The sequence below is a fragment of the Prionailurus viverrinus genome, chromosome D1 (genome assembly GCF_022837055.1).
Source record: "Prionailurus viverrinus isolate Anna chromosome D1, UM_Priviv_1.0, whole genome shotgun sequence".
In the NCBI taxonomy this organism is placed as follows: domain Eukaryota; kingdom Metazoa; phylum Chordata; class Mammalia; order Carnivora; family Felidae; genus Prionailurus; species Prionailurus viverrinus.
The window spans coordinates 43,552,059-43,577,193 of NC_062570.1; the positions used below are offsets into that span (position 1 = coordinate 43,552,059).

The 25,135-nt window shown below is 37.4% G+C and overlaps 1 protein-coding gene across 2 annotated transcripts in view; it reads right to left on the reverse strand.

The window, feature by feature from the left end:
- LOC125146981 (Putative N-acetylated-alpha-linked acidic dipeptidase) overlaps positions 1–24,875 on the reverse strand; it is a 66,244-nt gene extending 41,369 nt beyond the window's left edge. For both annotated transcript variants that reach the window (XM_047823930.1, XM_047823929.1), the window contains exons 1-5: positions 24,650–24,875; positions 22,088–22,196; positions 17,895–18,081; positions 10,926–11,027; positions 232–357 (exon numbers count right to left, since the gene is read on the reverse strand). In XM_047823930.1, coding sequence (XP_047679886.1) covers positions 232–357; positions 10,926–11,027; positions 17,895–18,081; positions 22,088–22,196; positions 24,650–24,767 — 642 coding nt within the window. In that variant the 5' untranslated portion in view covers positions 24,768–24,875. The remainder of the gene's footprint in view (positions 1–231; positions 358–10,925; positions 11,028–17,894; positions 18,082–22,087; positions 22,197–24,649) is intronic.
- Between the last annotated feature and the right edge of the window lie 260 nt (positions 24,876–25,135).

Here is a 25,135-nt window from a genome sequence, read left to right on the forward strand (position 1 = left end):
TATGGAAAAATCTGCTCTGTTCTCCCTGAACTTCCTCATTGGCCCAAACTCCAAAGACCCCATTAAAACCTTATCTATAAGCTAGTACGTGTGTCCTCCCCATAAGGTAGGCATGTTATATAATATGAGAAGATTATAGTCCTCAGAAAGTTTGAAGGATATGTTTCTACACATGTAAGATATGACATAATTTTTTGTATTTGGGGACAAGGAAAAACAAATGACTTTTACCTTATTTCCTCTGAAAATTTTCCCATATCTGGCAATCACAATCTTCCCAGAGCAATTGATTTTCATGTCCCTCTCTAGTTTAAAGAAGTCTTCAATCCGGCCATAGTTAACATACACTAGATCACCCTGTTGAGATCAGGAATGATTTAGTACAAGTAAGATTTAATACAAGGAGGTTTCCCTGCATGAAGACTGTTTCCCATCTTTGAATGAGGGAAGACGCAAGAGAGTTCAAGGGGGTCAGAAAGCATGAAACTCAAATAAGAGATTCAAGAGAGAAGAACTTGAATTAAAGCAATTGGCTGGGTTAGAGATATATGAACTTAACAGTAAGGTTTGCTTATATGTCTCCTCTATAGTGGCTATTAAAGCTATAGAAGTGTTCCCCCCCCCCCAAATGTATACAAATATACATATTGCCACTGGCAATTTGAAGGGTCCAGGCTCTCTAGGTTAAGAAACTCTTGATGAGAGCTTTATTCTTTTAGAAGTACATTCACAAATAGTAGATTAATGGGTCTTTACAACCACCAGGTAAGGAAGAAAGGTCAGGTAATTTTTAAGGGCTTTATGGGTCTGGTTTCATATTATTAGTATGACTGTGTGTAAGTCTTATAGCATCTCTGAGTCTCAGTACTCTTATTTGCAAAATGACCAGTGTTCTTCATTTTTTCTTACCTACTCCATAAATTAATTTTGAAAAGTAATGTACTCTCTCATACATTTACTTGACATCTAAAATCATACCTTTAAGTCTAATATCATACCTTTAAGATCTAATATCATACCTTTAAGTCACTATAACAAATGCAATTACCAGCATATTATAAGTATTAACATTTTTAGGAGCAAATTTACATCAATTTTTATATGTATCCAAAGGCATATAAACACTACACTGATTTATTATTCAATATCATCCATTTGAAAACTACAGGAACACACTCTTCAGTCAGAATTTTACCGTCCCATTTCTCCTTAAGCTTCACTTTTGTCCCCCTTTCCCCAAAAAATTTTACTCTAAAGTAAAATATATATGTTCTGGACACTGGGATGTGCTGCCCAGATTCCTCTTCAGTGATGACGTTCTTGTTCCAGTTTCAAGGAAGGCTCTCCGCAGACATCCTTCAATTCTCAAGCCTCTCCAGGGATTGCCTCAGGTACAGACAGCCACCATGCTCAAGGTCATGCCCTTTCTTAGGATGTCACACATTAGTGACAGATCAGTGTGGGACTATAAAGACTTGGACATCACCCTACTAAAGAATTAGTGGGTCAACCAGGCAATTAGAGAAGAAATTAAAAAATATATGGAAACAAATGAGGGGCGCCTGGGTGGCTCAGTCGGTTAAGCGTCCGACTTTGGCTCAGGTCATGATCTCACAGTTCGTGAGTTCGAGCCCCGTGTCGGGCTCTGTGCTGACAGCTCAGAGCCTGGAGCCTGTTTCAGATTCTGTGTCTCCCTCTCTCTGACCATCCCCCATTCATGCTCTGTCTCTCTCTGTCTCAAAAATAAATAAACGTTAAAAAAAAATTAAAAAAAAATATATGGAAACAAACGAAAATGAAAATACAACAATCCAAACGCTTTGGGATGCAGCGAAGGCAGTCCTGAGAGGAAAATACATTGCAATCCAGGCCTATCTCAAGAAACAAGAAAAATCCCAAATACAAAATCTAACAGCACACCTAAAGGAAATAGAAGCAGAACAGCAAAGGCAGCCTAAACCCAGCAGAAGAAGAGAAATAATAAAGATCACAGCAGAAATAAACAATATAGAATCTAAAAAAACCGTGGAGCAGATCAACGAAACCAAGAGTTGGTTTTTTGAAAAAATAAACAAAATTGACAAACCTCTAGCCAGGCTTCTCAAAAAGAAAAGGGAGATGACCCAACTAGATAAAATCATGAATGAAAATGGAATTATTACAACCAATCCCTCAGAGATACAAACAATTATCAGGGAATACTATGAAAAATTATATGCCATCAAATTGGACAACCTGGAAGAAATGGACAAATTCCTAAACACCCACACTCTTCCAAAACTCAATCAGGAGGAAAGAGAAAGCTTGAACAGACCCATAACCAGCGAAGAAATTGAATCAGTTATCAAAAATCTCCCAAAAATAAGAGTCCAGGACCAGATGGCTTCCCAGGGGAGTTCTACCAGACGTTTAAAGCAGAGATAATACCTATCCTTCTCAAGCTATTCCAAAAAATAGAAAGGGAAGGGAAACTTCCAGACTCATTCTATGAAGCCAGTATTACTTTGATTCCTAAACCAGACAGAGACCCAGTAAAAAAAGAGAACTACAGGCCAATATCCCTGATGAATATGGATGCAAAAATTCTCAGTAAGATACTAGCAAATCGAATTCAACAGCATATAAAAAGAATTATTCACCATGATCAAGTGGGATTCATTCCTGGGCTGCAGGGCTCATTCAACATTCTCAAATCAATCAACGTGATACATCACATTAATAAAAGAAAAGATAAAACCATATGATCCTGTCAATTGATGCAGAAAGGCCTTTGACAAAATTCAGCACCCTTTCTTAATAAAAACCCTTGAGAAAGTTGGGATAGAAGGAACATACTTAAACATCATAAAAGCCATTTATGAAAAGCCCACAGCTAACATCATCCTCAATGGGGAAAAACTGAGAGCTTTTTCCCTGAGATCAGGAACACGCAGGGATGCCGACTCTCACCGCTGTTGTTTAACATACTGTTGGAAGTGCTAGCATCAGCAATCAGACAACAAAAGGAAATCAAAGCATCAAAATTGGCAAAGATGAAGTCAAGCTTTCACTTTTTGCAGATGACATGATACTATACATGGAAAATCCGATAGACTCCACCAAAAGTCTGCTAGAACTGATACATGAATTTAGCAAAGTTGCAGGATACAAAATCAATGTACAGAAATCAGTTGCATTCTTATACACTAACAATGAAGTAACAGAAAGACAAATAAAGAAACTGATCCCATTCACAATTGCACCAAGAAGCATAAAATACCTAGGAATAAATCTAACCAAAGATGTAAAAGATCTGTATGCTGAAAACTATAGAAAGCTTATGAAGGAAACTGAAGAAGATATAAAGAAATGGAAAGACATTCCCTGCTCATGGATTGGAAGAATAAATATTGTCAAAATGTCAATACTACCCAAAGCTATCTACACATTCAATGCAATCCCAATCAAAATTGTACCAGCATTCTTCTCAAAACTAGAACAAGCAATCCTAAAATTCATATGGAACCACAAAAGGCCCCAAATAGCCAAAGTAATTTTTAAGAAGAAGACCAAAGCAGGAGGCATCACAATCCCAGACTTTAGCCTCTACTACAAAGCTGTCATCATCAAGACAGCATGGTATTGGCACCAAAACAGACACATAGACCAATGGAATAGAATAGAAACCCCAGAACTAGACCCACAAACGTATGGCCAACTCATCTTTGACAAAGCAGGAAAGAACATCCAATGGAAAAAAGACAGTCTCTTTAACAAATGGTGCTGGGAGAACTGGACAGCAACATGCAGAAGGTTGAAACTAGACCACTACTCACACCATTCACAAAAATAAACTCAAAATGGATAAAGGACCTGAATGTTAGACAGGAAACCATCAAAACCCTAGAGGAGAAAGCAGGAAAAGACCTCTCTGACCTCAGCCGTAGCAATCTCTTACTCGACACATCCCCAAAGGCAAGGGAATTAAAAGCAAAAATGAATTACTGGGACCTTATGAAGATAAAAAGCTTCTGCACAGCAAAGGAAACAACCAACAAAACTAAAAGGCAACCAACGGAATGGGAAAAGATATTCGCAAATGACATATCGGACAAAGGGCTAGTATCCAAAATCTATAAAGAGCTCACCAAACTCCACACCCGAAAGACAAATAACCCAGTGAAGAAATGGGCAGAAAACATGAATAGACACTTCTCTAAAGAAGACATCCGGATGGCCAACAAGCACATGAAAAGATGCTCAACGTCGCTCCTTATCATGGAAATACAAATCAAAACCACACTCAGATATCACCAGTCAGAGTGGCCAAAAGGAACAAATCAGGAGACTATAGATGCTGGAGAGGATGTGGAGAAACGGGAACCCTCTTGCACTGTTGGTGGGAATGCAAATTGGTGCAGCCACTCTGGAAAACAGTGTGGAGGTTCCTCAGAAAATTAAAAATAGACCTACCCTATGACCCAGCAATAGCACTGCTAGGAATTTACCCAAGGGATACAGGAGTACTGATGCATAGGGCCACTTGTACCCCAATGTTTATAGCAGCACTCTCAACAATAGCCAAATTATGGAAAGAGCCTAAATGTCCATCAACTGATGAATTATCAGATAAAGAAATTGTGGTTTATATACACAATGGAGTACTACATGGCAATGAGAAAGAACGAAACATGGCCCTTTGTAGCAACGTGGATGGAACTGGAGAGTGTGATGCTAAGTGAAATAAGCCATACAGAGAAAGACAGATACCATATGGTTTCACTCTTATGTGGATCCTGAGAAACTTAACAGGAACCCATGGGGGAGGGGAAGGAAAAAAAAAAGAGGTTAGAGTGGGAGAGAGCCAAAGCATAAGAGACTCTTAAAAACTGAGAACAAACTGAGGGTTGATGGGGGGTGGGAGGGAGGGGAGGGTGGGTGATGGGTATTGAGGAGGGCACCTTTTGGGATGAGCACTGGGTGTTGTATGGAAACCAATTTGACAATAAATTTCATATATTGAAAAAAAAAAAAAAGACTTGGACATCTTAGTCCAACCCAGGACAGTTCTGAAGGGCTATGCTGACTCCAGCCGATGCTGTCCCAGAGCTGGCATTGAGGGTGACTGCTCCTTCTGCTCCATCTGGCTCCCTTTCCCTCCCTGACACAGGTACTGATCCCAAGAGAATGCTTCTTAATGAATATTTAGCATACTAAATTCCACTTCGGTTTCTGTCACCTAGAATCTGGGAATGCTTGGAAGTCTTTTTTCTTGATCACTGCCCAACTTCCCTTGATTAAGAATATATATATGTATGCTTTTACTCATATGTGGAACTTAAGAAACAAAACAGATGAACATATGGGAAGGGGTGGGGGAGGAGGGGAAAAGGAGAGAGGGAAATAAACCACAAGAGACTCTTAACCATAGAGAACAAACTGAGGCTTGATGGAGAGAGATTGGTGGAAGATGGGCTACATTGGGTGATGGGTATTAAGAAGGTCATTTGTTAGGGTGCCTAGGAGGCTCAGTTGGTCAAGCACCTGACTCTTGACTTCAGCTTAGGTCATGGTCTCATGGTTCCTGGGTTCGAACCAGGGTTTGGGCTCTGCACTTAGCAATGCTAGCAGTGTGGGGCCTGCTTGGGATTCTCTTTCTCTCTCCCTCTCTCTCTGCCTCCCCTCTGCTTGCTCTCTATCTCTCTCTCAAAAATAAATTAATTAATTAAAAAACTTAAAAAGAGGGGCACCTGGGTGGCTCAGTTGGTTAGCATCTGACTTTGGCTCAGGTCATGATCTCACAGTTCATGGATTCGAACCCCGTGTTGGGCTCTGTGCTGACAACTCAGAGCCTGGAGCCTGCTTCGGATTCTGCATCTCCTTCTCTCTCTGTCCCTTCCCCGCTCACACTCCGTCTCTCTCTCCCAAAAATAAATAAACATTAAAAAAAAATTAGGGATACAGTAAATCCCTGTCCTTGGAGGAACTTACATTTATGTGAAAAGCAGAAAGATAATAATGAATTAAAAAGTAAGTAAATTATATGGTATATTAAAAAGTGATAAGTGCTGTCAAAAATTTTTTCAAAGTTTAAATAGAATAGGCAAACAGTAACTAGTACTTGGGTGGGTGCAATGTTAATAAAAAGAGGAAAGTCTACTGAGAAGGTGACATCTGAATCTTTGCTTCAGTAAAGGGATTACTTTTAGCTCTTGTATTTCTTCTTCAGACAATGCAATATTAATACACTAATAATGATAGCACTGTAGTATGTCTCATTTATAATTGTTAGCCTTCTCTGGAGCTCACTTTTATTCTGTGAGTATAGAGACATTAACCAATCTGATTTCAGTGAATTTTGTTTTAGTGTCAGTGTCCTACCTGAAATGTATCTCTATTTAATATCACTAACTTTGGGGACACTACTTCCTAAAATGTCTATAAATTGTGGCTATCTTTTGATAAATCTGTAATCCTCACAGAACAAATTATGATGGAGGTGGGATTGGAGAAGATATTGGTTTAAAAATGACAGGACACTTTGAAAATGAACACAAGTGTGATAGATATGTCCTCTGGGCACTTCACAAATGCAAGTTGTCACTGTTATTTAGAAAAAAGCTTTGTTTTCAGACAATGACCTTCTTGTAAAGTTTACACTGTACCATTGTTCTATGACTGGGAATAAATACAATCTTGCACTGTCAGCCTAGAATTTTCCGTGTCTTTCAAGCTTCCATCTTCCTGTTCTTGTTAGCTGAAACAGAACTGGGAGGAAAGACATGAGGCTCCCAAAGTATAGTTGTTAAACCCACAGAATCAAGACCTGGAGTCTTACTGGGAACAAACTATGAAGACCTACCAAAACTCAGCAAGGTGGGAACCAGAACCTGTGTTTTATAAGCCTTCTCGATTATCATGATATGTGCTGAAGTTTGAAAACCAAAAATTAGATTACATATATTTTTAAAGTTTATTTTGAGAGAGACGGTGGGAGTGGGGGAGAAACAGAAAGACAGGCAAAGAGAGAGAATCCCAACCAGGCCCCATGCTGCCAGCAGAGAGCCCAAAACGGGCATGAACCTAGAAAGGCCCGAGATCATGACCTGAGCCGAAAACCGAGAGTTGGATGCTTAATTGACTGAGCCACCCAGACACCCTTAGATTATATTTTTATTAGACATTGTCAAATTGCTCATTTCAAATAGCCTAAAGCAGAGCCCAGTACTTTACACTCCGGAGAATTCAGATGTAGATCTGAAGATAACTTACAGTGAAAAATATTAAGCCCACATACAGACATATATAATTTTAAAAAGAACTAACATTGCACTAGCTGAGTTACAGGTGACCCAGTGAAGCACACCAGCCGCAAATTCATCTAATATTTGAACACAAACAAGAATCTCATGCGGAATCAGGGGATCCTTCTAGCTTTCCATTAATCTAGAAGAGTTTAAATCTACTTGAAAGAAATAAGTTAATAATCTCTATGACTCTTAGGAGTAGAATAATTCTGTCAAAGTCCAAAAAGTATTTGGGGATTTTAACTGATTATACATTAAGCCCACATACTAATGTGGGTATAATTTCCTCCTTATAACACTCTGTCTTCTTATCTAGAAACATAATCTGTTTCTTTTTTTTTAAGTTTACTTTTGAGAGAGAGAGACAGAGAGACAGAGCGTGAATGAGAGAGGGGCAGAGAAGGAGACACAGAATCTGAAGCAGGCTCTAGGCTTTGAGCTATCAGCACAGAGCCTGAAGTGGGGCTCAAACTCAGGAACTGCAAGACCTTGACCTGAGCTGAAGTAGAATGCTTAACCAACTCAACCACCCAGGTGCCCCCATAATCTGTTTCTTTATACATAGTATTTTCATTGCTCAATAAATTTCAGTGTTTTTCAACTACTTCATACTCACTGAAGACTTTTAAAGTATATTTTATATTTTACAGCTATCTTAACTTAAAAATTTTTGCTATATTTCCTCTTATTACATACTATCTGTCCATATATATTTAACTCCAATCTGATAATATTAATGTTATTTTTAAATAATGATGTATTAGTATTTTTTATATATTCTGGTTATACAGATTTATCACTGTAAATAATGAGGAGAATTAATAAAGAAAACCCAAAGTTTAAAAACATAAGAACAATTGGGCAATATCAAAATTAAAGATATATTTTCAATAAAGGAAAGCTTAGATAACATGAAGAAACAGGTGAAAAATTAGAAGATACTTATAATATTTAAACCAATATTGAATACATAATTAAAATATTTACGAAATACTTAAATTCAGTAAGAAAAAAGCCTGGAAATTCAACAGGAAAAGGAGAAGGCTATACGTAGTCATTGCACAGAATAAAAACCAGAACAGCTAATAAATAACTATGTATAGAGACAAGCAACCTCACTGGTAATCAGAGAAATGTGAATTAAAATAAATTAAAACACTTAGATGGGCAAAAATTATAAAGTTACATAATTTCAAGTGTTGATGAAAATATATAAAAAAAGGATGTCAGTGCAAGCAATAAACTGCTACAGTCTGGACATCGGGAAATTAAATATTCCTATAAAACAGCAATCCCATACCTGGTTTACCATGAACAGAGAAACCCTGGCAAGCCCAAACAGGGACACGTATGAGGTTACTTGCTGCAACACTGTGGTCATGAGGACTTAAAAGTAAAGCAGTGTTGGCAACTAAAAAAATGGGTAAGTTACATGTGGTGTGCACATATCATGAAATGATAGGCAACAGCAAAAGTGATGAGCTGCTCTGACAAAGCAACAGGGTAGATTTTTTAAAGGACGTTGATTGAAAATAGTAAGAGATGAAGTAAGACCTAAAATATAATGCTACCTATAGAAATTTAAAGTACATCAAACACAAAATAAAGTCATATGTTTTTAAGAACACTGTGTACATTGCTAAGGACACAAATACACTGGGGGGAGGGGAAAGGAATGAGATCGAGGATAGGGATGAGAGATGAAAGGAAAAGAAAATACATTTAAATTAGGGATCATACATGGGCCCATGATGGTAAGGCGCCTTAACCTGAGGAACAAGTCTAAGTGATGTCAGGACACGTGAGATCTAAAATATACTATCTTGGGGCATCTGGGTGGCTCAGTCGGTTAAGGGTCCGACTTCGGCTCAGGTCATGATCTCACAGTTCATGGGTTCGAGCCCCACATCTGGCTCTGTGCTGACAGCTCAGAGCTTGGAGCATGCTTTGGATTCTGTGTCTCCCTCCCTGACCCTCCCCTCCCTCGCACTCTGTCTCTCTCTCTGTCTCTCAAAAATAAATAAACATTAAAAATACATTAAAAATAAAATAATATACACTCTCTCTTCATTTCCAATTGTTAAATGCCGCATTTCTATCTCAGGTCAACCATAAAATAATTACAATTGTATGCATTCTATTTATGTGCCAATTTTAGAAAGAATTTTTCTAATATTATACCATTAAGATGTAAACTATTCATATGAAATAAGTTTCATGAAATCAATAGAAAATATTCTTTGATTCAAAGCTTGTGTTTTTAAATTATAAATAAGCCAGTAAAGCCAATACATCTGAAAATAAAAAAGAGTATTTTTCTCTCTTATTAAAAAATATGGCACTGTTGCCTGATATTAAATAATCCTTACGTTCTTGAATTAAATCCTCATTGATCGGTGAAGATAGACTTTTAAATATTCAACTCTAAATACAATTTTTTTACTTAGGATGTTTCCAATAATAGCCAACTCTTACCCTTCTATCGGGTGGTATTTCAATATACCCAACTGTCAATCAGCAACTTCTCGTAAATATACCATATATCCTAGGCATCTCAACCCAGTACATCCAAAATTGAATCTACTTGCTGTCAAATATTTTAATGGGAAAGATAATTTTTAAAATATATTAATAAATTATATTCAACTCTTTCAAATTTACCTTTCTTAGCTTTCTTCTAAACAACAAAGTACCACACAAGAATCGGATTGACTGTAGAATTTCAGATGATAGTTAAATACACTGCTTTATTGAATAGACCACACAAAATTTTCTAGAATAGACATTCAGGCTCCCCATTTGAAAATGGCAACAATACTCTTATTCAAATTCTTTGAAAACTAATCACTGCCATGCAACAGTAGTAATTAATGTATTTTCATACAATGAAAATTACTTGGCAATAAAAAAGAATGAACTAAATGCTAAAACGCAGGAATCTCATAGACTATGCTTAGTGAAAGAAACTGGACACACATGATTACATGCTATACAATTCTATTTAGGTGAATTTTTAGAATAGGCAAAACTAATCAATGGTGGCAAAAACAAATTGAATGACTGACTGGGAGTCTGTGTAATACCGATTGAGAAAGGTCATAAAGGTACATTCTGAAGTGACTGTAATATTTTGTGTGTTAAGGGGTTTGGATTACATAGGTATACGCATTTGTCAAAAGTCAATAGGGCCGCCTGGGTGGCGCAGTCGGTTAAGCGTCCGACTTCAGCCAGGTCACGATCTCGCGGTCCGTGAGTTCGAGCCCCGCGTCAGGCTCTGGGCTGCTGGCTCAGAGCCTGGAGCCTGTTTCCGATTCTGTGTCTCCCTCTCTCTCTGCCCCTCCCCCGTTCATGCTCTGTCTCTCTCTGTCCCAAAAATAAAATAAAAACGTTGAAAAAAAAATTAAAAAAAAAAGTCAATAAATGTACATTTTGCATTTCTGCATCTCACTGGAGTAAATTTTATCTTTAAAAACGGTCAACAAAACTAATAGTCCTTTTCTTATAAAGAAATTCTAGTTTCTTACCTGTAAAAAAGGAGTAAATTTGGATTATATGAAAAATCTTATAACTGTTTAATTGTTGCCTGCATATATGAGGAATTCTGTTTGTTATTTTTATTTCATCATATTGCATTTTTACCTCTGGCATTCCCTGCGGGGAGAAGGCATTAAAAGGTGGCACAACGTCCGAAACATTTTCATATCCTGGAGGAGGTGGTTCAAATAATGATGTGTTAAAAATCTAGAAAAACAAAATACGATAATCAAAAGTAAATCAGGTAAAGTTTGATTGCTACAAGTCAAACACAAGGAAAAAATGTGTATATTCTTCCTTTTCAGTACAGGGTTAATCAATCCTTCAGTATTTTGCAAATACCTATCAAATATCCAGCACTGTGCTAGAAGTTGTGAGGATTTCATCAGAAGAATAAACTATAGACCCAGAGAGGACCTATAAAGCACCAGGTTTGATTTAGGAGGAAATGTTAATACCCAAATAAAAAATAGCATTGTATTATAAATTTAGTCCCTTATAACATCGCTAATTTGATTATTTAGCAATAAATTACATACTAAATTCATTTCAATAAAAAAATACATTTCAAGAAGATCCATATCTAATAGTACCTAGACACACTGAACAACATTCACACTTGAACTAAAAATAAAATATTATGTTTTTAAGCATATCATTGAATTGGGGGGGGGAGGAGTAAGGAATACTCAGAAGACAAAAAAGTGGCACATTCCAGGATTTTCAGGATTCTCGGGAATCCTGAGAGGTTGCACTAAAGTTGAATCTAATGGAACCTGGGACCCCAAAAGAGGGGCACACGATGTTTAAAGAAAGTCTAGAGATGGTCCAAATAATAGAGTCTTACAAGAGACCCCTGCATAAAGCTGGGTCTCCAAAATACAACAACCTTCAGGATTGAAGATACACTAGGGATAAACCTGTTGGATGTATATATGAGGACTTGTAAAAGAAGAGAATAGAAAGAATGTGAAGGAGCTAAATTTGAATATATAATGACTAAGAATTTTCCAAACTGATAAAAACTATGAACTCTAGGATTCAGGCTGTCCAATGAATCCTGACCAAGCTAACTAAAAAATAATCTACACCCAGACCCATCATAGTTAAACTGTAATATTCAATATAATACTTAATGTTAAAAGTTGCAAAAGAGAAATTACACAAGATACCCAAACAGAATAAAAATTAGATTGGTAGCTGGTATCTCAATAATGTAATGCATAATGCATAAAACATCTTTCCTTTTGAAAATGAAATGAAAGACACATTTTCTACCAAAAAGTAACTGTTTGGAGCCAACAGACATTCACTGAAAACAAAGAAAACTTCTAAAGGTATCATTCAACAAAACAAAGCCTCTAAAAGAAGCTCTTATATGATTCAAAGATTGGTAAGCAAGTTATCGCAAATATATGGAAAAAATGAATAAATATGGACTGTATGTAATAATAAAAGCAAGTATTATTCAAGTTGAAAAGAATAAGGTTGAATTAGAATTCTGGGTATAAATTGATAGTGCATGACCAAAGTGAAAGTATTCTAAGATGTTTGTATTGTAGAAATATTGATTGAATTATGACATTGTTAAGTAGGGATCAGATGTTTTAGTTTCCAAACTACTAAAAAATAAAACTAATAAGATCAACCACCCAAGACAAAAAAAAAAAAGGGGGGGGGGAACAGAAATCATCATGACCTAGGACATTCCAGAAAGTTACAGACTTTATCTTACATTTTTAGTATGTGCAAGTCTGTATAGTTTTAATCTCGTGGGAACCAGGGAGGTTTCTTTCTTTTTCTAATCCTTATGTTTGGAATGGTTCTCTTTGGTTATTTACTTATTTATTTTTAACAAAGCAGATGTACAGTGTGTGCTTGGGGCAGAAATGGAGCCATACTTTAAGGTTTTGTTGAGTCATTTTGATCTTAGTAAATGTTAAAGTATAGCTTCTCTGGGAGCCCAGAGACAGAGCCTACAAACATGAAGAGTTGAAAATTCCCTTTATTTTATCACAACCATAAGTTGAATTATATATTCACTTCTATTTCTTAAATCACAAGCTTATATTGCCTGTGTTTCAGATTCAGGTGTTCTCTATTGACATTGTGACAGCTCAGCTCTGTTTTTGTCCTTCGGTCCCACCTGCAAATGGTTTTGTACTATCACCATCTCCCAGTGTAGCTTAATTATTGTGACTATTCAGAGCAGAGCTGTGTGGTAAACTGTCAATTTTTGTTCTCCTGCACAACACACACAAGTTCCTCCTTCCACAGGCAACATATAAGACCAGTGTAGAATCTATAGATTCTACCAGAAATGTTTTAAATATATAAACACATTATTTTATCTTTGTGTAGAGATAACATATGATATAGAATGAACTATATACTGCCTTTTTTTATGTCACAAAAGGTTAATAGAGATTTGTGGACCAAAATTATTTTGGTTATATTCAGAAAACATAATTTGAGGCTATATTAGTGAATTTTGGAAAGAGAACAATGCTCTCTGGTATATAATCTCCTTTTGATAAAGTCACCAAAAAAAGTTGTTTCCTTGACTTTAAAAAATGTCTCCCACTCAGGGGCGCCTGGGTGGCTCAGTTGGTTAAGCATCTGAGTCCAGCTCAGGTCATGATCTCACGGTCTGGTCTGTGAGTTCGAGTCCTGAATCTGGCTCTGTGCTGACAGCTCAAAGCCTGGAGCCCTTCGGATTCTGTGTCTCCCTCTCTCTCTGCCCCTCCCCTGATCATGCTCTGTCTCTCTCTGTCTCAAAAATAAATTAAAAAACAATTTTTTAAGTGTCTCCTATTAGAATAAGTCATAAACGTGGTCTAAAATCCACTTATTTGGTGATGCTGTAAAACTGGAGATTATCATAAAGGCAAATTGAATGAAAACAACTTGAATACTCCACTGGCTGAAAGACTTGCTGATGTAATGGCTGTGTTTCTATATGAATTTGTACTGTACTTTATACTACAGTTTCTTTTGTGATCTTTCCCAATGATTCAGATGAGTTTGTACCTTATGTGGCTCATGGAAAAATTATGGGCTATATGGAGAATGCAGGGACTTTTGGAGGGTAGTGGTTGATTTGGCTTCATTTTAGATTGCCTCGGGAGAAGCAGATATTTGGTGCTCTAGTTAGTATAACGCAGGTCACTGTTAGTCAACACAGGTTCACTCCTGGTCTCCCATTACCCTTTGTTCCACTGCACTGGCCAGGACCTTAATTAAGCACAATGTTGAAAAGTGGTGACAGATATGCTTAACTTGAAGGGGATGTTTTCAGTGTCTCACCATCAATTTTGATAGTTACAGTGACCTTTATCAGGTAATGTCAACTAACTTCTTTTCCAAGTTTACTAAGAGTTTTTGTCATGAATATATGTTTCATTGTGTTAAATATTTAGGGGGGGGATGTCTTTTGAGATAAGTATATAAGTTTTTCTTTTTCATAATGATAATTATGTTATCTATCTATCTATATATATATTTACTACACATTTGGCTAGTATTTTTGCAATGTCTTTGTTGGGTTATAATTTCTAGATTATACTTGCCTTAAAAATGAGTTGAATTTTTAATATTCTCTGAAATAAGTTGTGTTGTACTGTATTTAAATGATCTTTACAAAAATGATCTTTCACTTTAATCTTTCACACTTAAAGGAAAACCAGTTGGTCTTGATGCTTTGAGTTGTGGGAATTTTTGAATTACGGATTTAATTTCTTTAATGTTCTAAAACTCTTTGGATTTTTAAAAGTGCATTCTTATGTCAATTTTCATGTTTTTTTCCATTTTGCATTTCATCTCAGCTATGAATTGTTGGCATACTTCTTCCTAGTACTTTTTTTATCTTTTTGAATTTTGGCAACATCTAGAGATATGCCTCTCTTTTTTACTCCTTATACTATTTATTTATGCATTCCTTGTATTTTTTTTTCCTTATTGATCTTTGTCCTTTGGGGAACATAAGGGGTCAATCAGGTGGATTACCTCATTAGTGCTGACCAGGTAATTCCAAATTGACTAGTTAAAGGCTACATTCCTGGGAGAGGCTGAAACTGTACTAGGTTAGGTATTAAATCTTGGTTTGCTGAAGTGGGGCTTAGTACAATTAACTCCATTTTGGGCCTGTTGTATATTTTTCTTTAACAGACAAAAATGAATTGAAACACTTATGTAGTAACCCTCTCTATCTCTTAATAAGGTTTTTGACTTTGCCCTAAAATTGACTACAAGATAGACAAGTTTTTTAAGTCAGTATTTGCTTGGTATTTCTTTTTGTTTTGTTACTTTCAAACTTGCTGTGATGTTACATTCAAATCACTCCTTATAAAATAGTACACAGCTGATTTTATTTAGTCTGACATACTATGTTTTTAACCAGTTTTTTTCCTTTAAGTTTTTTTTCTAATTACTTATATACAGCATTTAAAGCCCATCTACCTTCTTATTATATGATTAATACTCTTCTTTTTTTCCCCTAATGCTGCTTTTGCTTTTGGCAAGATTGTGTATCCTGCACAGCTGTCTTAACTTGGGCTCAAATAAAACTCTTTTCCTTTTCCTTTAAAAGTTTTTAAAAGGTTTGTTTATTTTGTGTCAACGGTTGAATAGCAACTGCTTCAGGAAAGGGACATAGGGAGGAAGCAAGGCACTTGGAGAAGTCTGTGACTCTTTGTTCAGGTGTACTTGGATGAAAATAAAAAGGAAGATGAACCAATGATATAGCTTTTAAAAAATTAGGAAGCTTTAGGCAGTGTGATATTGTGATTTACAATAAATATATATTTGATCCTCTTTCCTTTTCTGGCACTGAGCTCCTAAAACCTCCTACAAGGAATTTCCTGATGAGAGCAACAAAGGGTCTATTGCTAGGCTAACGAGGTAACTTTTGACCCCACCTAAGGATGGGGTCAGGTGGGCCAGGAGAACCAACTTTGTGATTAGAGCCTTGGGACTTTCCGTCCCATTGCCCACTTCCCACCAGGGAAGGGAGAAGACCTGGAAGTTGGATCAACCACCAATAGCCAAAATTTAATCATCACACTCAAAGGACAGGGTTCAGAGAGCTTCTGGGTTGGTGAACACATGGGAGTGTGGGGAGACTGGCACTCCTAGAGAAGGCATGAAAGCTCTGTGCTCTTTCCCACATACTGTGCTCTATGCATCTCTTCATCTGGCTATTGCTTCATGTCATTTACTGTCCTTTGTACTAACTCAGTAATCTAAAATGTAAAATGTTTTTATAAATGTTGATTCACTCTAGCAAATTAATCAGACCTGAGGAGGGGATCATGGGAACCTCTGATTTCTCCCAATCTGTCAGAAGTACAGGTAACAACCTGCTTACACTTGGCACCCTGAGTTGGAGGGAGGCTTTGGAACTTCCAGTCTATAGCCAGTAGGTAGGTCAGAAACACAAGTAACAACCCAAGCTTTCAAGTGGCATCCTGAATGAGTGTGGAAGGGGACACTTTTAGAAGACTGACTTCTTACCTATGGAATCTGACACAATCCCCAGGTAAACAGTGTCAGAATTGAACAGAATTCTAGAACAACCCAACTGGTGTCTGAGAATTGCTTATTGAATGCGTGGGGAAAACACTCGCCATCTCAGTAGAAATTGGTCTAGGACCCAAATGAGAGCTGACACCATTCAAGAAAATCTCCGAAATGAAATTTCTACATGATACCTTTATGTTATGTGACAGGCTTGAAGAATTTAATAAATGCTTATAATAGCAAAAACAAATAATGAAATGGAATAATAAAAGCAAAGAAGGAAAAAAGAACTGCAAGTTTGCTATTTTCCTCATTGTATATAGATAATCCCAAATTTGACAGATCAAGACAAAGGTTTAAGTATATGTATATATTTTTTAACATAATATTTTATCATTAAGCAATTTCCCTAAACACACTTTTATAGACTGCTTAGTACTTGATTATATATAGATAGATATGACACCTTATTTAACAAATGTTATGGGACCATATGCTGTACACTGATATTCTACACACCTTTTTTAAAAATACTTTTTAAATTTTGAGATTAATATTTTAAAAAGATAAACTATTAACTAGTATAATTTTAAAAAGTAGCTAATATGGAAAATTTTGAATCATGTTAGGAAATTTAGCATGGGATTATATGACTGGCTACAAAACTAACAGCATATTAGCCATTAAAAGATTGATTCATTAGTTGATAGAAAGTGATTGACATATTATGAAATTTTTTTAAATCTATACATATTTAAATCACATGACATTTTCAGTTCACTGATCAAGCTGGACATATTTAGAAGGCCCCGCTAAGAAAAGGGCTGAAGGAAACTATCTAGATTAAAAGAGGTTATTTTAGTTAAGATATTGTAGCTTTAAAACTAAGGTATGCTAAATAGGATTAAAGGTATGAGTTTTATTTTATAAGCCTTCATATTGAATATATATCACGATGAGATATACCTCAGTTACTTGTATTATCTCTTCTTTCTCAAGTATGTACCCTAACTTGCAAACAAGATTGTATATTCTTTAGATATCCTTCTACAGACTTGCCATCCAAACTCTTCTCCTTCAAATGCCACATCCAAGTTCTGGGCACAGAGCTGAACACATGATCCTAGGAGACATATCATTAAATACCAGTAAAAACCTAATGACTCAAACTGTACACCAGGTGTCCTGAGTTTCCTGATAGCCCCAAACTTATGCAGTTTCTTTTATAGTCTGAACCTATCAAAAATGTGTTTATTTTAGTTGCTTGGAAGTACTAATATATTACTATATATTAGTATGCAATACTAAAAAAACAGGAAATACAACTGTCATCAAGCATTAATTTCTCATAATTTTTCCAACATCACATTAAATTCAAACATCATAGGAAAATAGCTGATACTGGTAATGAGATATGAAAAACATTCACAAGTTTCAATAATATTAATTTCTATCAATAATTAGAGATGGTATAGGACCATTCTTTCATAAAAGGTACTTGAAAAAAATAGAGATAAGGGTAGTTTCTTATGTCTCCCTTTTTTTTTTTTTTTTTACCTCATTTCCGTCTTCATCAATTATTGAGACGTAGTTGGGATGAGTCTTATTTGGATAGGACAACAGGACATCATAATGGGCTAACTCAACAGAATCCAGGCCAAATTCTTTCCACTGGGATTGAATTTGCTTTGCAAGCTGAAAGTTTTGTTCTGTTCCTGCTAAATGTGGCATCCGTGTAAAATTACTGGTGAACAAAAATTGAAAGTCGTTAGAAATTAATGTTTAGTCAGCCAGCATCCCAAATGAACAACCAAGTAAGGCAGATTTACATCTAAAAATTGCTTTGAAATGTGATACGTTAAAAAAAAAACAAAGCAGCACTATTATTGCATCAAATAGATCCTCAAAGTGTATTTTGAAGGTTTCATTCTGTAATTTGTACTCATTCAAGGAAAAACTGGAGAGACTGATCTTTGTAGAGAATTGTTATGTGCGATCCTTTGGACGTGTCCCCATAGTAAATGACGAAAGTATCGTATCTTTCCTTAAGACTCATGCATCTTATAACTTTTATGGAATTATTTATTTCACTGTGTAAAATAGATTTGGGAGGTAAAAATTATTTTCCTACAAAATACCAAGCTGTGATGTGCCAAGAATGATTGATAATCACATTTATTTTTAAAGACTGAAAGTTAGAGCCAAGTGAGAAACCTTTTGATTAGCAATCTGTATAAAGTATCTTCATTAAGGAATAATCTAAAAATATTTACACAAGTTCAGACTGAATCTCTTGTACTCCATTCATCATGCATAGTAATACACTTAAAAATCAATGATGATAATTAGCCTGACCAGGAATATCTTTAATTAATAAACTATGCAGCCAAAATTTTAGCCACCAAAAATATTGTCATGAGTTTATTAATCTCTCATTTAATATATCTATAGAGTGGTGCTTTTTGTTTAAATTTTTCTTTTGTGGAAATGTGTTGTTTCTCTGAAAATTCAGCTCATTTGTATTTTCATCTTAAACCACTTAAAGGAAAAAAAATCCATATGACAATGCATCACGTATCATAAAAAGATATTTATTTCTAGATCATGAACTTCTTGAGCTTCATGAACTTCTGGTTCTGAATATGTAGGTTTTCCTAAAATTAGCACATGTCCATCCGTATAGTGAGTTTAAAAAAAAAAACTAATAAATAGGCAACATGGCTATGATACTTAATTTTACTTAATACAAATACTTAATTTTACTGTGTATCTGAATTTTTGACTGAAAAATCAACTGCCAAGAATAACTTCCAATTTTTTTTTAAATGGAGTTTTTGTTAATTTTTATAACTCCATTAAAATAATTTAAGTTATGTTTACAAAGATGGTATTAAAATCCTCATTCAAAAAATGTTTAAGGGCTTAACACCCTAGGGGCCAAAGGTGGGCTGCCCCAAGATGGGCCATTTTGGCATGAAGATTATTCTGAGCTGAAGGCAATCAAGACCCTACAGGCTCAAAAGAAAGTTTTGTCCCTCCCTTAACAACACAGGAGAATCGAAACTGGTGGTCTTTCCCCGAATAAGGGTTACTAGCAGAGATAAATTTGATCTGAGTGATCCCTCTGTATAGGCAGGGCACACATCTATTACCAAACATCTGTTTTTCTCATTGCCCTGTGAACCACATTTCTTTCACCTGAAGTCTCAGACCCCTGCCCACTTCTTAGTTCAGGGTGACATGTATACTCATTTTGTCCTGCTTTGGAATTTCCATGTCTGTGTGGAATCCCTGTGCGTATGCTATTAAATTTGATTTCCTCCTGTTAATCTGTTTGTGTCAATTTGATTCTTAGTCCTGGTAGAGGACCTTGAAGGGCACAGGTCATTCTTGCTCCCATACAACCTCTTACACAAAGTTTCTAATGCGTATTTACAAAATGTAGTAACAGAAATACAGAATCTTAACAGGCAGCTGAGGTGTCTCTATATCCCTTCAACGTATACCTGCAGAGAAAAGAGAAAAAGAGCCAGCATGGTGCTATTTTTTTCTACATTACACAGATGGCAAACTGTAACATAAGTAAAATGGATGCAGATTATGCATATTTTCTGAAGTCACAGTGATAACTCTGTCCCTGCATCTAAGAAATGGGGTGTCTGGCTGGCTCCATCAGTAGAGCATGTGACTCTTAATATCGGCATCGTGAGTTCGAGCCCCATGTTGAGGGTAGAGTTAACACACAAAAAAATGTTTTTTAAAAAGAAAAAAGAACAGTTGCCAATGGGGAGTCTTGAACCTGCTCTCCCCACCACCAAGAAAGAGGGAGGGAGGGAGGGAGGGAGGAGGATGGATTATTATCAGACCTGGCTATTATGAGTGAAATTCCTTGGAACGGTTTTGTCATTACCAACTAGGATACTACACTGTGCTACAAGCAGGGCTAGAACCCACTCATTTGGAGCAAAGCAGGTCCTAATGAAGAGTGGGAAAAAATCCATTTCCAATGATAAATAAATTAACTGGCATAAAACCCTACAAGGAGTATATTTGAGGTTTTGCCACTAAATTGTGTAATCCTGGCCAAATCTTCATTTTCTCATCTGTATATGGGGAGAATATTGTTCCCTCACTACTTCCCAAAGATCTGTGGCTCAGTTAGGTAACTGATATTAAACTTCAGCTCTTAATTTTTATTATGTTAATCAATTAAGAGGTGTGTTGCAAGTAAGTTGTTGATCCAACTAAAATACAGGTTTTAATCTCTTTCTTTTGTGCTAATGGTGAAACTCCTTGAGTTCCAAACAGAGGAGCTTGGTCAGGGTCAAGGAGGAATAATCAAGAAACTGCTTCCATTTTATTCAGGGTCCAGAGAGAGAAATTAAAGCATTCATTTTTCTTCTTTGCTGGTCAGTCTATGTCACAGGTTAGGAAACGAAGAAGGAAGCAGCAGCGACAGCAGCTCTGTCTAGGAAGGAGATTGTATTTTGCCGGACCTCCACTTTTATTTTATCTATTATACATAATTATAGTGAAGTAAGTCCAAGAGTCAGAGGAGGAATTTCCACAAAATTTAAGCTTCAGGGTCTCTCACTTGAAATGGCCCTTCCAAACACCTGGAAGGTGCCCTAGCGAATGTTTATTTATGGCTTTAATTCTATTGTAATTAAAACAGACATATGTATGTAGGATCATGTGTGCACACTTATGCTTATTATATGTGTGCACGTAAATATATGTGTATATATACATAACTTCCCTTTATATAAAATCGTAACTTTTATCCACTAAGGAATCCTTCAATCACTAATAGGGACTTCAAGTATTCTGCTTTGAAAAACCTAAGTGTTCTAATCAATTACATACAATCATCCTACACAAGTGTTTTATTTTTAGTTGCTTTGCAAATACTCTTTAAGTTTACTCATTTACATCTTTTGCTTTACACTACAGATAGCTATTTCAGGAACTAGGGAGCTAGTTTGCAAACCCTGTCACATATATGCTCTTTAATCATCCTTGTCACAACAATATCATGGTCCCCACTTTATAGAGGTGGAAATGCGAGCTCAGGAAAGTTAAGTATTCACCCCTAGTGATTTTACTGTCAATAGGCAAAGATGGAATTTAAACTCAAGTATATCCAAGTCCAAAATCCAGATTTATTCTTTTGACTAGAACATAATGTCTTTTAAAACGGCAGTCAGCAAACTATGTTCCCCTGACCAGATCCAGTTAACTTGTTTCTGTACACTCCACAAGCTAAAAATGGTTATTATATTTTAAATAGGTAGTGTATGTGTATGTATATATATACATATATGTGTATATATATATGTGTGTGTGTGTGTGTGTGTGTGTGTGTGTGTGTATATATATATATATATAGTGACCTATAAATTATATGACATTCAAATTATAGTGCCCATAAATAAAGTTTTATTGAAGCTGCCATTCTTATTTATGTATTTTCAATGGCTGCTTCTTGCTACAATAGCAGAGCAGAGTAGTTGTGACAGGGGCTGGTCCTTCACAGACAAGTTTGCTGGGTCCTCCTCAAAAATGGCTCTTGTGATACAGTTTATCTTAAAGTATAATCCTCTCTAAATGAAATATGATACAAGATTTTCAACAAATAAAACTTCTTTTAAAAACTCAGCTCCTATATATGAAATATTGGATCAATATTTCCAAACAGAATAACAATTTTCCAACAAATTATCCATATAAACTCTCAAGTATATGCTTACTATAAGAACCTCTTGATGTTCTCAGCTTTCAATTCATCCAAAAATGCCTTCTTCACATTAGGCTGTGGAACAATCTTAGTAGGTTCGCTGGAGGATTTTATAAACCACCCTGTAAAATATATGCAAATATAGGAATGAGACATGAGCTCATTGACAGGACCTACTTTTCCTCATTACTGTATCTATCATGTAAAACACAAATTATCAATGACGTCCAGTCTTCTGGAGTGTAATTTCTCTTGCCCACTTCCACTGGAAAATAATCATGCAAACACTTTGAAAATACAGATCAGTCACAACATATTTTTTAATACAATTTCAATGACGAGTATTGCTGTTATTCTTTAAAGAATGTTTTATAAGAAAAAGACTACTAAAATAAGTTTCAACTAAGGGGGATAAAGAAAATCTCTTAAAGGTTAAGGAAAAAAGGAGATCCACCTACTTTCTTCTGAAACCTTCTATTTCCAGTGACTGCCCCTGTGCTGAGAATAAGCACTTAGTAAATGTTTATAATGAATTAATTATGAATCTATTTCAAGTACATAAATTATTTTAGTGAAGGAAACTCAGACTTGTCATTTGTTCTGTTTCCCAAACTCAAACAAAATGTATTGAGAGTCTGTGTTTCCAGTTGAAGCAGGCTGGAGACGTTGGACTTTAGAAAGCTACAAGGAAACTACAGTTTAGTTTTCCCAATGGCTTTGCAAGATGCCCACTGCTGAGGGAAATGGGGTATCTTTACAGAGTTTATTTGGAAAAATGATATGATCTTGTCATAAAATGGTTACCAAAATCACCCACCCAGCTTTCTTGGAACTTTCCAGTTACAAATCATATACATACATACACACACCCATATATACATACTGAAATAAATGGTTGGCAGCAAATGGAAATTTAATTCCACCGGTACATAAAACAAAAGGACTTGGGTTAGAGTGTGGAATCAGGGAAGTATTCATTGGGGATGAAATGCTTGAATTGAGAGCTGAAAAAAATGAACAAAATGAAGAGGTGGGAGGCCTGTGGGAGAGTGGAGAGCAGAGAATCTTAGGGAAAAAATTAACAAGTCCTAATAAAGAACCTATTCAGGGGACGCCTGGGGGGCTCAGTCGGTTATGTGTCCAACTGTGGCTCAGGTCATGTTCTCACAGTTCCTGAGTTTGAGCCCTGCATGGGGATCTGTGTTGACAGCTCAGAGCCCTGGGCCTGCCTCAGATTGTGTCTGCCTCACTCTCTGCCCCTTCCCCACTCTCTCTCTCTCTCTCTCTCTCAAAAATGAATAAACGTTAAAAAAAAAAAAAGAAAAAAAAAGAACCTATTTGGTGTTAGCCACTGAGCAGTGTACACGGAAGGGGCTGTGGGCAACAGTAGGAAGAATAAGATTGCCACCATGAAATGCAGTTTTTAATCCCTGTGCCAGCCTTACCAACTCTATTTCCCAAATCTATTTTACAGCTGAGACCATTGAAACTCAACTTGAACTGTGTCCTAATTACTGAGCGCCTATCTCATGCAACCCCCACAACAACCCTGGGGGTGGGGGTGGTTACTAACATCCATACGTTAGTTATAAGCAGAGTGAAGCTCAGAAGTCTTAGTCACCCCAGAAGTCACACAGCAAGTCAAAAAGAGTGCTGGATTGAGTCAAGGTTGCTGGTCTATGCCTGGTCTTCTTAATCCCAGAAGGAGAATCCAGAATTCAGAGCAGGGGTGAACGACATTAGGCTAGACCTGTACACCAACGTCCAATGAGAAACATCTCCTCACCAAGAAGGCACTAGGAAAAGTGCCAACGCCCCAATACTGAGCTAGAGGGTTCTGGTGCTACTTCATTTGCTATTCCGAATAAATTCCAGAAATTCTCCTCATCATAAAGATTGGAAAACGGAGGCGAAGAGAGACATGGTGAACTGTTCAAAGCCACGAAGAAGTAACAGAGTCCAAATGAAAATGTAAGAGTCTGAGCTGGTCTGTGCTGCCCCTAGTTTTTATGGAAGTTGGGCTAAGTCTGCGAATAGGTACACAGAGAACGCCCCAGAACACCTACAGGCAAAGATCTGTTCAGAGCGCTAGCAGTAACAGCCAGTTCCCACGTGTTCCCCTAATTACGTAACTCGCAAGGACGACGGTATGAGGACAGAAAAGAGTCCCGTGCAGCAATGCCCGGACGTTTACTTACTGTATACATGAAGCAGCCCGGGCAACACTAGAGTCCCTGCCTGCAAAGCTCCCTGGACGACGTGGTTCAACTGCCGACGCTGACCTGCGGGAGTACGTCCTAAGACTTACCAATTGCTCACAGGGCTCGAGCGGGTGGGACCTGCTGAAGTCCAGTTTCATGGGCTCTGCGCTCCACTCCTTACCCGCGGTGACTGTCCAGAATCCAGCCCAGCGCCCCCCCCCCCCCCTGACTCGCGGGGGCCGGTCCCCACTTTCCGCCCCCCGGAGGGGAACGCGCCACAGGACAGGACCGCGCTCGGCGGGCGGCCCGCGAGTCCCGGGAACCGCGGGACTGCGCAGTAGGCTCCGGCGCGCGCGAGTCCAGCCCGCCCGTACCGAAGAGGAAGCCGACGATCAAGAGGCCGGCGGCCAGCGCCAGCGCCCCGACGCACAGCCAGCGCGGGCGGCGCCAAGCCGCAAAGCTCGAGTCGGCTTCGTGAAGGGGATTCCACATCTCGGCGCGGGCGGCGGGGCCTCCCCAGACCTGCGCCTCTGCTGTGGTCCCGCTGCAGCCTCGCGGCGGGACGGAGGACTCCTTGGGCCAGGGAACGCCTCCGGGCTACTGCAGGCTGGCTCCGCTAGCGGTCCGGGGCTCCGGTTTCCCCGCCCCAAAGCAGCGCTAGCTCACTCCGAGCCAATCAGCTCCCTGAGTTTTTGCAAAGTGCCAACACCCGCAGTCCAGCCACGTGAAGCTGAACAGTTACGACTTGTGAACTTTTCTGTACGCCTATATACAGTAATTAAAACCTTCCTTAAAAAGATAAAGGCAGAGCAGCATCGCATTTTGTATCTTAAAGTATCTTGTGTGTATGCATAGAAAAA